Raw genomic sequence first — 13,160 nt, forward strand, 5'->3', positions numbered from 1 at the left:
CACATCCCCCACAAATTCACATGTTAAAGTCCTAATCCCCAGTACCTCATAATGTATCTTTGGAGAAAGAGCCTTTTAATGAAGTAGTTTAGGTAAAATGTGGTCTGACAATTAAGTTCATGAACTCATCCTATAAAAAGTGCTCCATACCTCATTGCTGAACATCACTATGGTCACCTTCAAACTATTCCCCTTGGGAAGCTATGCACCGACGCCAGCACCTAGTCCACCCTTCAAAGCAATTTTGGAACTCTTTTTCTGGAATGGCCATCAGAGCTGTCGTCATATTACCCTTAATGTCCTAAATATCCTGAATGTCATTAAAATGTCTTCCTTTCAATATTTCCTTTATCTTTGAGTAAAGAAAGAAGTCATTGGGGTCCAGATCAGGTGAGTAAGGAGGGTGTTCCAATACAGTTATTTGTTTACTGGCTAAAAACTTCCTCACAGACAGTGTCGTGTGAACGGTGCATTGTTGTGATGCAAGAGCCATGAATTATTGGCGAAAAGTTCAGGTCATCTAACTTTTTCATGCAGCCTTTTCAGCACTTCCAAATAGTAAACTTGGTTAACTGTCCATTTGGTACAAATTCATAATGAATAATCCCTCTGATATCAAAAAAAAGTTAGTAACATCATTACAACAAGGTCGTAAACTTAATTGTCAGACCTCATATAGGTGAGCCATAATACAATATTACTTGAGTCCTTAAAAGAAGAGATTAGGACACAGACACTGCACAGAGGGAAGACTATGCAAAGACATGTGAGGTAGACAACCATGAACAAGTCCAAGAGAGAGGCCTCACAGGAAAACAACCCTGCCGACACCTTGATTTCAGACTTCTAGCCTTCAGAGCTGTGAGAAATAAATGTGTGTTGTTTAAGTTGCCCAGTCTGTGGTACTTTGTTGCAAACTAATGCAAGGTACCTACCGTATTTGCCGGCGTATAAGACGACTCGGCGTATAAGACGACCCCCTAACATTTCCACTCAAAATACAGAGTTTGTTATATGGTCGGCTGTGTGCGATTTTGCGAGTGTGGTAAAATCGCATAACAGCAAAATCGCATAACAGCCGAGCATACACCCAGCAGCGCTGCTGATGCCTGAACGGTATGTGGAATGAAGTGGGCGGGCATCGGGAGGCCACTATGGCACGGGGCAAGCACTATGGGCAGTCTATCTGAAGTGTACCTGGCGTATAAGACGACCCCCCACTTGGAGGCATATTTTTCAGGGCCAAAAAATCGTCTTATACGCCGGCAAATACGGTACACTCTAGGGAGGGAGACAAATGAGAAAAGAAGCAAATACAAGACAGCTTTGCAAGTGCTATCACCTGAGAAGCATCTACTCCAATTGTGGGGAAGGAAGGTTCCTCTCTGTTAGGGATGTTTCCAGGGAGGAGTTATTCTGGGTTGTAAAGCTCTTGAGAAGTGCCTGTCCCTCCAAGTGTCCAAGGGTGCTCAGAGGCAGGCCTCAGATTCAAGTGGTCTTGCTGTGTATCTGCTTCCTGATTCTACCTGAGCTAAATATAGCCATTACAGCCAGGCCATGTCCTGTAAGCCAGTCTCAGGTGCATGCCTGATCTGGGGTCTTGAGCTTATGGAGAGAGATCAACTGAGCCAAGCACATCTCCCTTAGTGCGGGAAGCCAGTAGGGTAGGAAGAAGCTGAGAGCTACTGAAAGGTGGCAGTAAGCAGCAGACCTGAGATCACAGAGGCCACTCATAAGCCAAAGAGATGAGGTACAGAAGAGGTCAGAATAAGCAGTGAGTAGTCAGATAGCAAAATTATAGGCAGTCAGGGAAATTGCCACGGTAGAGGGAATCAGGGTGGAAGCCATAGCAGAGCCAGGGGAAATAATTTTATTAGCTGACAGCTAGGTTTAAGTTGCAGGACCCACCAGAGTGACAAACTCAGGTGGGGGAACAGGAAAAGCTTTTTTTCAAGTCTATAACAAAAAGTCAGGGATCCCCAGGTAGAATGCATATCTCCAAAGAGGTTAATTAACATAACATAAGACAGTCAGAAATTCCCAGGTGAAATGCGTATCTTCAAAGCATAGGCCTGGCCCCAAAGGGCGCCAGCCAGCCCTTCTCCCCAGACATACAAAAAAAGTTTAAAAACAGAAACTTTTGCCTCAGCTGTGATCACCCCAGTCGGGACCCCCTCTCATTTTGAGAGCTGTTACTTTCTGCTCTAATAAACTATCCTCAGCTGCAAATTTTACCTCTCTGGTCCATTTCTCCATTCTTCGGTGCTGCAAGACCATGATCCTGGTGCACGCGTGCGTACACACACACACACACACACACACACACACACACACACACACAAATCCTGCTTTAGTAGGGGCAGAAGGAGCCAGTGCAGAGACTCAGAGGTGGAGGCAGCAGCCACAAACACTGTGGGGCTGCTGCAGTGGAGAGCTCTGTGGGGGTTCCTATTGGGACAGTTCCCATGCAGTTGGCTCTGCTGCTGCTAAGTCTGGATGGAAGGAGATGGTTTCCAGTTTAAATTTCAGACTCTTGTCCCTTTTCTCAAACTCAGCACATCAGAGGACCTCGCTAGATGATGCGAGAACTGGAGGGGAGGCAGAGGCCAGGCCACATTGCTCACCATGCTTCCCTGGGCACAGGGCCTCATGTGTCTTTCCTTCGCCTGGCAGGCTATTTCTTCTCGTCCTTTGGATCACTGCAGGGCAGCACACACTCACCCTTTTTCCTTGGTAGTGTGTGTCCCAATTGTGATTATTTTGCTTTTGTTTGTAAGATAATTTGATTAATTAGTAATGAATATTAATTATTGCAGACCATAAGCTCCATGGGAACAGAGTCCACTTTGCACTTTTTTGTATGCCCAGGACTTGGCACAGTGCCTGGTACACAGTAGGTTCTCAGTACATATTCATGGAGGGAAGGGCTAGATTCCAATTGTGCATATAAGGGAAGGTTAGGTAATTTGCTCAAAGTCACACATCTAGCATGTGACCTGAGGGGAATGTCAGATGAATACTACTTAACCAGCACTTGGGCACACACACACACACAAACAACACCCCCCCCTCCAAAACCCCACTGTGGGCTCTTTCTCAAAAAAATGGAATGCATTACTATTTGAGTAATTGACTGACAAATGGAGGTGAAGGGACCCATTTATTACAAATGCAGCTCTTAATTTTTAACTAATGATAATGTAAAGTTTTGACAGTTTAATCATATAAACCCTAGATGAAAATGTTCTAAGTTGAAATTAATCAAGAGAAAACTCTCCTCAAACTGATAGGGGCCAAACGAAAGGGCTTTTCACTATAGAAACTTTAAGTTTTCTTCTCCATAGTGTCTTTGACTCCATAGCCCCTGGTTATAATCATTTTTCAAATCAGTTTCTTAATCGTAGATAATAGATTGTTTTTAACCTGAATCATAGACTTCTCCTACCCCCTGCTTCAGATAACTACTTAAAGCCTGTAACTTCCCAACATCCCCCAAGCCATTCCGGACCTAACTCTTGGATAATTTCATCCGGGAGACTAGATAGGTTTTAACATTTCCCCAGGCCAATATACTTGTTGATTGTATTCATTGAAGCCTAGTGTTCTTTCCAACCCACTCTGGGCCCAGCTCCTGGACAATTGACACCACTTGAGTGACCGGTTAAATGGCCACAGGCTCCATAAGAGCTAACAGGTTTATTAATTAAAATCTATTTTTCCTCATTCAGGGGCCTTGGGGATACAGAGGACACCCCAGCAAGATTGCCAGTTGCAACCAAAGAAGCCAACGTGGTCTTGCAGGCGGATCTCGAGACCCCTCCCTCTCATCTAAGATCAGATAGGGTGAAAGTTCCGTGAATCCCCCCATAGGTAGGGACAACTCTATGGCCCTGCCTGGCAGGAAGCAGATACAGAAGAAAAGACCTCCTGTCCCTCAACTTCCCATAGAGATTTTATAGGGATCACAGCTCTCAAGGAGAAAATGAGGCAGGCAGCTAGAGGCAGGCATTGGGTCTCGACATTCCTGCATGTCGAACTCAACCCACAGAATGTGACCGCCCAAAAGACCTCCCCTTTCCACCCAAAACTTCCCCTTCTCATTGTAATTATCTACCCCTATGCTATGAGGAAACAAATGGGTATAAAATACCCAACTTGATTAGACCAGTCATTCACACCTGCGCAGTAAAGGCCACAATGACCCTCGTTTCACCTGGGCCTCATTATACCATCATAATATCATACATACGCCCGGAAATTCATTAATATCATTATAACAGGCTGAATTCTGGGAAGGAACATGTACAGTCTAAAGAGATGAGGTAATAGTCTGTTGTCAATCACAGATGTCAATCAAGTGGTCCCACACCCAGAGAGGAATAGCCCATTCTAGAGAAAAAAGGGATAAAAACTCCAAATCCTGGCCAGTCAGCACCTTTTGAGCTTCTTCTTTTGCTCTGTCTGCTCCAAATTCTTTGAATTGTACTTTTTCTTCTAATAAATTGTTTGTTCACCACTTTACTTTTGTGTCTCATTCAATTCTTTACTCGAGATGCTAAGAACCTGGACACAGTGCAGAGAAGGGCCTGCTCTCCAGTAACAAAATGTCCTTGTGGAAATGAAGTAAAGCAGGAGTTTTCAGCCTTTTTTTTTTTTTTTTGAGAGGAGGGTATAGAAACCTCCTTTAAAAAAATAAACTTTTTAATTACCGTATTTTGCCATGTATAATGTGCAGATTTTTGCCCAAATTTGTGAGGGAAAAATAAGGATGTGCGTTATACATGAGTAGTACTAATTCCACATCTATGTAAATGTTTTAATTCTTTTATTTATGCTTATAAGTTAAAAGTAACTTTAGAAAACAATAACGATATCCGTATGCAAAATAATACCCTGGAATCTGATAATTGGTTTTGTTGAACTTACAATAAACTTGTAATGACAAAGAGCTCTTGTCCTTCTATAATGCGTAAATACCGTAAATTTGTTACCGGTACATAAAATTTATTGTACCTTGTATTTGTTCTTGTGTTTTGTAATTATTTGTTACATAAAATTTCTTGTACCATAAGGTTAAAAATAAATACTAAAATTTCTTTATAATACAAAAAACAAGTACCTAAATGTAAACAAATAAAAATTTGAATTAAAAAATTAAAATGAAAGGTTATTTTCCCTGAAAGTTTGGGCCAAAAAAATGGGTGTGCATTATCATGGAAACGCATTATACATGGCAAAATACGGTACATTGTTATTAACTAAAGTCCATAGTTGATTGACATTTCCTTATTTTTTACCTAATGTCTTTTTATTTTTCCAGGACCCCATCCAGGATACATTACATTTAGTCATCACACCTCCTTAGACTCCTCTTGGCTATGACAGTTTCTCAGACTTCTTTTGTTTTTGGTGATTTTTGAAGAGTTTTGAGGAGTGCCGTATTTTGTAGAATGTGCCTCCATTGAGATATAGCTGATATTTTTCTCATGATTAGACTAAGGTTACGGGTTTTCAGGAGGAAGGTCATAGGACTAAAGTACCATTCCATTCCCACCAAATTATATTAAGGGTATGTCAATATGACCACTGTTGATGTGCAACCTGAGCACCTGCCTGAAGCTTCTTTGTCAGGTGTGTCCACTGTAAGGTCAATCCCCCCCGCCCCTCTTTCCATACTGTACTCTTGGAAGGGTGTCACTATGAGCAACTCACATTTCAGGAGTGGGAGTTATGTTCCACCTCTTTGAGGGCGAAGTATCTACATCTTCATGATTTGAAATCCTTCTGCATCAGAGATTTGTCTACACTCTCCAATTTTCTTATTCAATCATTTATATCAGGATTTTTTCCTCATCCCATCGTTTGGCTATGACAATTATTCTTTGCATTTTTCTAGCTGCTGTTTCATTTCTCTACTTTTGTTCCCTTGAATCATGACTTCCATTTAAACTTTGTGCAGCCAATAAATCTATTTGCTGCTTAAAACCTTTCTTTGGCTTTCTCCTTTTCTTAAAAATATTTCTCCTTTTATTTTAAAAACATTTCTCACCATTCTGTGCCTCCTTGAAAAGAGATCCAAATTCTCTTCCCTGCCTTTTTATTTTACTTTTAATTTCCTTCTAACACAGTTGCTAAGTGCTGGATGAATTGACCCATCACCTGGCTTTTGAGAATGTCCACTCTTACCACAGAACTGCAGTGCCCACAAATCTTCTCAGTTGCATTTCACAACCTCCAGTCTTTCTTGCACATTTGACTCAAAGCCAGGGAGTGGCACACACATGATTACAGTAAAACCCACTGTTTCTCAAGCCCTTCCTCTCCCTAGCAAACTGTGGAAACCTCAGCCTCCGCCCAGGGCATTGAGAGCGGAGGGTAGGCTCTCATAAACTCTCCTTGGCAGTGACTAACAGCTAATCCTGCAGGTGCCATTTGGGGCCTGGCACCTTGGCCCAGCTGCTCACAATCACCAGAGGGTCTCCACTCAGGTGCCGGCACTTCAGGCTTTAAGGTCTGCAGCACCATCTGCAGCCCTTGTTGCTGCAAGGACAGTAGATTCCCACAGCTGCTAATACTTTTCCCACCTCTGCTGCAGACTCGCCCATCTTGGACCACTGGCCAGATTAGAGAGGGCCATGCATGTCCATTAGATGGGGTCTTAATGTGAGGCTGCCCCTTGCCCACTCTAAGTTCCTTCCAGATTCCCTTTGGAAACTGGAATTGGAAGGATCAGTCTTTACTGGCCCCATGTTGGGCAAGAGTCAGTGTTCTTCCGTTGTTTATTGCCTGGCTGGATTCTGCTCCCTTCTACCTCGACTTTGCTCCTTCCCACTCCCAACACTCACCTACTCCGTGGGCAATTTCTCACACTTTGTAAACCCACCAGGATGGGTCTGCAGGGGCAGCTCCTATGTAACTTCCTTTTTTGATGTGTACATTGGAGATTTTGACTCTGTATTCTTCCATAATGACCTGTCACCTAAAATTCACTGCCACCAGTCCAGTGCTAACAGGAGTCCTCTATCTGGAGTGTGGTAAAAGGAGAAACTTGATTCAGATGAACAGTTTGCAAACTGGGGAAACACAACCTCCGATAGAAATCAAAAGTGCTCTTCAGTGAGACAAAGGGGAGGCAGCTTATATAGAGAAAGCTCCCACCCTGATCCCTGATTGGTCCATTTATATGCAAATGAGGAATCCAAGTTTGCACAGTATTGATTAGTCCAAATTCACTGTCCTAACTGGTCATTATAAAACTGCTCTGATTGGTCGGTAAAGATGCAAATTACTGTGCAGTTCCTATTGGACAGGGTAGGTCTCAGTCCATTCATTGAAAGATGATTCCAGGGATCCTTTATAAAGGATGGCTCACGCAGCAGGAATGCAGTGCAGGAGGCTTGGCAGCTTAGTCTTTGGCTTTTCCCTGGCGTGCAGCATGAGAAGACTCTGTAAACAATGGCTGCTAGACACTGATTATGAGTTTGGGTTCTGTTAACCACAAGGAGTCCTTTGTGGCAGGTATATTCCTTCTCAGGGACAACAGAGTCAGCTATAGGTTATTTTCAACTGAATCACCTTTCTAAAGATTCCTTTCAGTATCACTTTATATAGAAGTGTATATTCAGTATAAGCTATTTAGGAAAAGGTAGGGGGGAATTGTCAATATTTTTACTTTTCATATTTCATAATAGTATTTTTCCCTCCACAATTTACATCGTCAACCATTTTCTTAAACTTCAGAGCTTTAGCACATTTATAGTGGATGAAAGTAATAATTCTCCAGGAAGTTACTGTCTGGCTGTAACAGCTGCTCACGCTCTCAAACCCAAAGAAACCCTGCATAAAGTGACCTGAGATGTGCCACAAAGGCAATGGGTGCCTTCCTCCCAAGTGGGCCAGAGTGCCTATAGTGGGGGTGGGACTAGGTGAGTGGCTCATTGCTTGGGGATCATTTGTACTTGCTCAGTTCAGTGTGGGGTTAGTTGGGCTCAGAATAAGGTTCTGTATTTTGTGTGTTTTTGTGAAAGCCCAGACAAATTGAAACATTATTCTTAATTAACTTCACAACAGTGGAGCCTGTGTTTTGTGTTTAAATATTGGACCCATTGATCACATTATTGTGGGCCTTTACTGTACTTTCCTACTGGTTGGGTTAATATCTGCCACCCTGAGTGTCCGCCTTACCTTGGACCCTTCCAAGTCCTCCCTCCGGACTGCTCCCCCTACCTCTTGTGTCCTTGCACAGCATGAGGGCTCCAGGACATTGTACCTTAGTAGGTGTCTCTTCTAATTGGTGTGGGAGGTGCTACTTGTTAAATATTTCAGGTTACACCTGGATCTACACAATGTGCCCCCTTTTCCCAAATAACCGACTGTGGGAAGAACGCTTGAGCTGTCTTTGTGCGCAGGAAGTGGCCCTCTGTGTATCCTATTGGAGTTCTTTCCTCTCAAAGCTCTGTCTCTTGAATTTCCCATTTGTAGGTCACTTAAGTAGCATGGCCCTACCTGCTACTTAAGTGTTATAATGTTAATATCTGTGTGATTGAGTTTACTTGTTCTTTAGTTCATGCTCTGGATTTCTCTTCTGTATTTGACGTATCCCCTTCTGCCTTTATCTCATGTTCTACTTGTGTCTCAATATGCAAACATCTCTTTTCTTGGAGACTTGAGAGTCCTACAGTGAACCTTTCTCTTATGCTACCTCATCTTTCCCTTATTACTTCCTCTAGGTGTCTCCCCTCCCCTCTTTTCTCTTTTGTAGTCGTGAGACAAAGTTGAGTAATGGTCTTCTCATTTCCTCTCCAGAGCTTTCTTCTCCCATTTACTATTTCTTGCTGCTGCTGTTGTTCATTGCTTAATATTATGAAAGTCATCTGTTCCATTCTCCAAACACAACAAGCTGAAATGTATCTTCTTTATTTTCTTCTGGAAGCTCTTCCAGAAAACCTACTATTCTCTTATACACTTCCCCCCCCCAAAAAAAACTCTTCCCTGCATTCATTTAGACAAATGAAAATAACTCATTTGTATCTCTTGCCCTTTTACATGCCCTTAAAGTAAGCCCAACTCTGTCCACCTTATTATTATGTCATGTTCTTGGGCAATTTGCCTAACTGTATGTTAACTGTAAGCCATTGATGTTCACCTTTCACATTTACATCTTTTTCATTTATATTTAGACTGGTGTTATCACCTTCACATTGCACTCAAGATTTTTGAATCAAACTTGTGTGTCCTTCACTGTCTCTATGTGAAATTATCTAGCACTTGGTTAACCCCAAGTTCCCCTCTGATATAAGTTGATTCCACACTAATTACCTCCAGGCCAGACTCCAAATGGTGGGCATGTTTTGCTCTGGTTATTTAATACCTCATGAAACCTTTTAAAATAAATAACAAAGTCTCCTATATTCAACCTTACATGCAGAAATAGTATCCAAATCTATTTAGATACTACAGCAGATCTCTGCTGATCTGCAATTTCATGAGAATATTGGCTCCTAAGCACCTGAGTTATAGAAAACATGTTGAGTTTACTGAGTTTGTTCTAACTAAATTCTTAAGCATGGTGCTCATTCTATGCTTCTCACTGGGTAGCTCTCCTTATCTCTGGTACAGTAAACTGGGAAGTGTAGGGTAGGGGGCAGAGATAGGTGTTGCTTAGGTTCTAGTTGGCCTTGGTGGACTAGCATTCTGGCCCATCACTAACTGCAGGACCTTGAACAACTGACTTCGTTTATGCTTCAGTCCTCATCAGTAAAATCAGGATGATAAAATGTCTATCTTTTGGGGTTTGTTGGGAGGTTTAAATGAGGTAGTATATGCACTGTCTTTAAAACAATTCTTAACACATGGTAAGTGTTCATTAGATGTCAGCTAGTGTTATTATTGCCACACATCTTCCCTTCAGAGTCTACACATTGTTCTTCCCTTACTTAATTAGCCTAAGTTACTTTCTTCTGTTTTTTTATTTCTCAAGTCCTTTTTTAGCACCTACTTTTTTCTCTTCCTCCTCCACTTCCTTCTGGTCACCCTTCCCCTACTTTCCCACATCTTTCTATAAATTCTCTCCTAAATTTGTTTGCACCTGACAGGCGGCAACCACCATCCAATTAGACAGAGTCTGGGGAGAAGAAAAAAGAAAAATATATGGCCTCCAAATGTCTGAGGTTGACTCACTGTTGTAGAGGATTCCCTCCCTCTTGCATGCAAGCATCTATGTTTAATTTGCATAATATGCCTTGAGGTGAATGAAGAGGAAGTCAGGTGCTTTGACAAACACAGAGACTCTGGGTGGAGTGTGCCAGAAGACTGGCAACAGAGAAGGAAGGACTTCAGTGTTGGAGGGGACATGGCCATCCTAATGGGGAGAGGGATCAGGGTCAGTGCCTGCTCCACCCTCCAGGCCACTCCCTGTGTCCAGTGGCCTCATTTTCTTAACTGAATGACAATCGAAATCTGAGTAGCCTTTGAGCTGGGAGTGGAGAGACAGGGCAGGAAGGGGCCATGGAATTTCAGTCCACCCCAAGACGGTCCCAGCCTCTGGCCCCAGGTAGGTAAGTTCCCTGGGGCTGACTGCTTCTCAATCCCTCCTATTTTCCTTCCAAATTCTGTGTGATTCATGCCCACCCCTACGTCATAGTCAATGTAAAGTTTCTTGTGTGTCTGCAAAATCCCATTTGGTCTTTTAAAATTAAAATGGATATTCTGTGTATTATAGTAACAACTCCTAAAACCTAGCTCCTCAAAATTTTTTGTGTGTGTGTTTTTTTTAAGATTAAAAAAAAATTTTTTTTTTTAATTGGGGAATTGGGGGGATGGGAACAGTGCTGGGGAATTGGAAGGAGGGGAACAGACAAGTTGCTGTCCTTTTGTTCTTCAGTCTAGTTGTGGAGGACGTTGCTTCACTGGCCCATGTTGGTATTATCATTGCGCTCTTCCCAGGTGAGGCAGATCAGTTGCCGGCTTCTGGACCGCCGCTCACTGCAGCTGCTGGCCGCTCACTGCAGCTGCTGGCTACACACGGTAGCCCATGGCAACCCACTGCCACAGGGGCTGCAGCCTATGCCATCTTCGGCAACTCACAGCAGCCCAGCTCCAGGTTGAGCTGTTGGTCAGCATCTTGGCTGTAGAGGGCAGTGTCACTGGCCCTCATATGTGGGATGCGAACCGGGGCCCTCTGACGTCCCAAGCCAGTTCTTAACTATCGCGCCACTCGGCCAGCCCATCTCTTCAAGTTTTTAAGTTTAGCTTACAAATCATTATAAGTGTAGCAGATTTTTGCAACCACTTTTAAACGGTCTTTGATACTTGGCCCAATTTACAAATATTTGAATTCTAATAGTCAAATCAGATTCAAGTGTCCCTTATTTAGAAGAGTATGAAAATTTGGGAGCAGTGGGCACAGAAACTTGGGGTGGGAGAGAAGGGATGCTGCAGCCAGGGCTGGGAATTATTGGACCTCGCAGGAGGTCAGGCAGAGCAGCTCTGTTTTTCACCACCAGCAACATCATCGCTCAATGCCTTGGGCCAGTCACCAATCAGAGATGCCCCCTGCGCAGATCAGAATCACCTGGGAGTTTATAAACAATCCAAGTGACCAAAACGAAGAGATGAAAAGGGGTGCTTAGTTACCAGACCAAGAAACAATAGCTGATGAAAGAGAATTAACATTATTGAGCACACCTTGTTATTAGGTCTCCTAATGGTATGAGGTCAACATTAATCTTCCCATTTTATGGGTGTGGAAACTGCACCTCAAACCATGTAGCTACTAAGTAGTGGGGACTGGATAACTTAAATACTCATATATGTCTTGTTAAAAACTATTTATAAACATCTTGCAAATGCTGCAAAAGTGATCCAAATTGAATCATATGGTGACTTTTTACTTTATCATCTTTTCAGCCCCTAGTCCACAATGACTTTTTCCAAAATTGCCAGATCAGGCTCATTTTCTGAGTCTCCACAGAGCAAAAACAGGCAAGTCTAATTTTGAGAATTTCTTATGAGAGAAACTACAGGAAGGAGCTGGTTCTGCTATCACTATTGTTATTGCAGTTGCCAAAGCAGAAGCAGAGTTTTGCAAATATGGAGATGGAGGAGGCGTTCAGTGGCTCAGCTGGGACCCTGGTAGCTCATCAGTGGCAATGCTGATGGAGTCCCACCTAATGAGTCCTAACAGGGAGGGAAGCACCTGTAAGCTCTGCAGGACCCAGGGGGTCCATGAACAAACTCATTTGTCCATTTTTATCTCCAGCTAGCTGTGTTGCCCCTTTTATTTTTATTTATTTTTATTTTATATTTTAAAGATTTTATTGAGGAACTGGGGAAGGGGAGCAGTGTGCTTTTCCCAGGACCCATCAGCTCCAAGTGAAGTTGTTGTCCTTCAATCTTAGTTGTGGAGGGCGCAGTTCAGCCCCAAGTCCAGTCGCCATTTTTCAATCTAGTTGCAGAGGGTGCAGCCCACCATCCCATGCAGGAGTCGAACCGGCATGTGTTGCCCCTTTTAAAAGCACATTATGAACTTAGAGAGAATGTCTGTTTTGTTCAAGCATCAATGGGCAATTACCAAAATATATAATGCACTAGGCCTCAAATATCCAAATGGAGACTTATGTAGGCCACATTTCTTAACTGCAAGTGAAACAAACCTAAGAATGAATAACAAAAAATTAAAATAAGACATCTCGATTTGAAAAATTTAAAGTACTTCCCTTACTGGTAATGGATTAATTGGTAAAAGAAAAAAATTGGAAGCATCATAAATATTCAACAATAGTGGATGTAGACTACTATGCAGTCATTAAAATAACGTAGAATCCATCTTCTGCCTATATTATTGACTCCTGTGTTGAAAATTAAGCTTTTTGAAGTTGGTGTGCTCCTGAAAGAACTAAACTCTAAAATTGTAAGGCACTGACTGGGGAGCTTAGGATCTGATAACGCTAAAGTACTTTGGAAATTCCTCTTAATTGGTGACTCATCTGTTGCTAGCTAGGGATCTCTGGGCCTACTATCTATCCATTACCAGGGCATACTTTGTTTTCTTTTTTTTTTTTTTAAACCATTGGTTTTTTTAAAAAAGATTTTTATTGGGGAATTGGGGGAAGGGGAACAGACAAGTTGCTGTCCTTTTGTTCTTCAGTCTAGTTGTGGAG

The 13,160-nt window shown here is 42.5% G+C and overlaps 1 protein-coding gene across 2 annotated transcripts in view; it reads left to right on the forward strand.

Moving 5' to 3' along the window:
* Nucleotides 1-10,333: 10,333 nt before the first annotated feature.
* Nucleotides 10,334-13,160, forward strand: part of PLEKHF2 (pleckstrin homology and FYVE domain containing 2) — a 71,065-nt gene continuing 68,238 nt past the window's right edge. Inside the window, exon 1 of one of the 2 annotated variants that reach the window (XM_019632016.1) lies at nucleotides 10,334-10,556. In XM_019632016.1, the coding sequence (XP_019487561.1) occupies nucleotides 10,507-10,556 (50 nt within the window). In that variant the 5' untranslated portion in view covers nucleotides 10,334-10,506. The remainder of the gene's footprint in view (nucleotides 10,557-13,160) is intronic. The other variant, XM_019632014.1, reaches the window with a different exon arrangement.

This window comes from Hipposideros armiger, unplaced genomic scaffold (genome assembly GCF_001890085.2).
Source record: "Hipposideros armiger isolate ML-2016 unplaced genomic scaffold, ASM189008v1 scaffold_1066, whole genome shotgun sequence".
Lineage (NCBI taxonomy): Eukaryota > Metazoa > Chordata > Mammalia > Chiroptera > Hipposideridae > Hipposideros > Hipposideros armiger.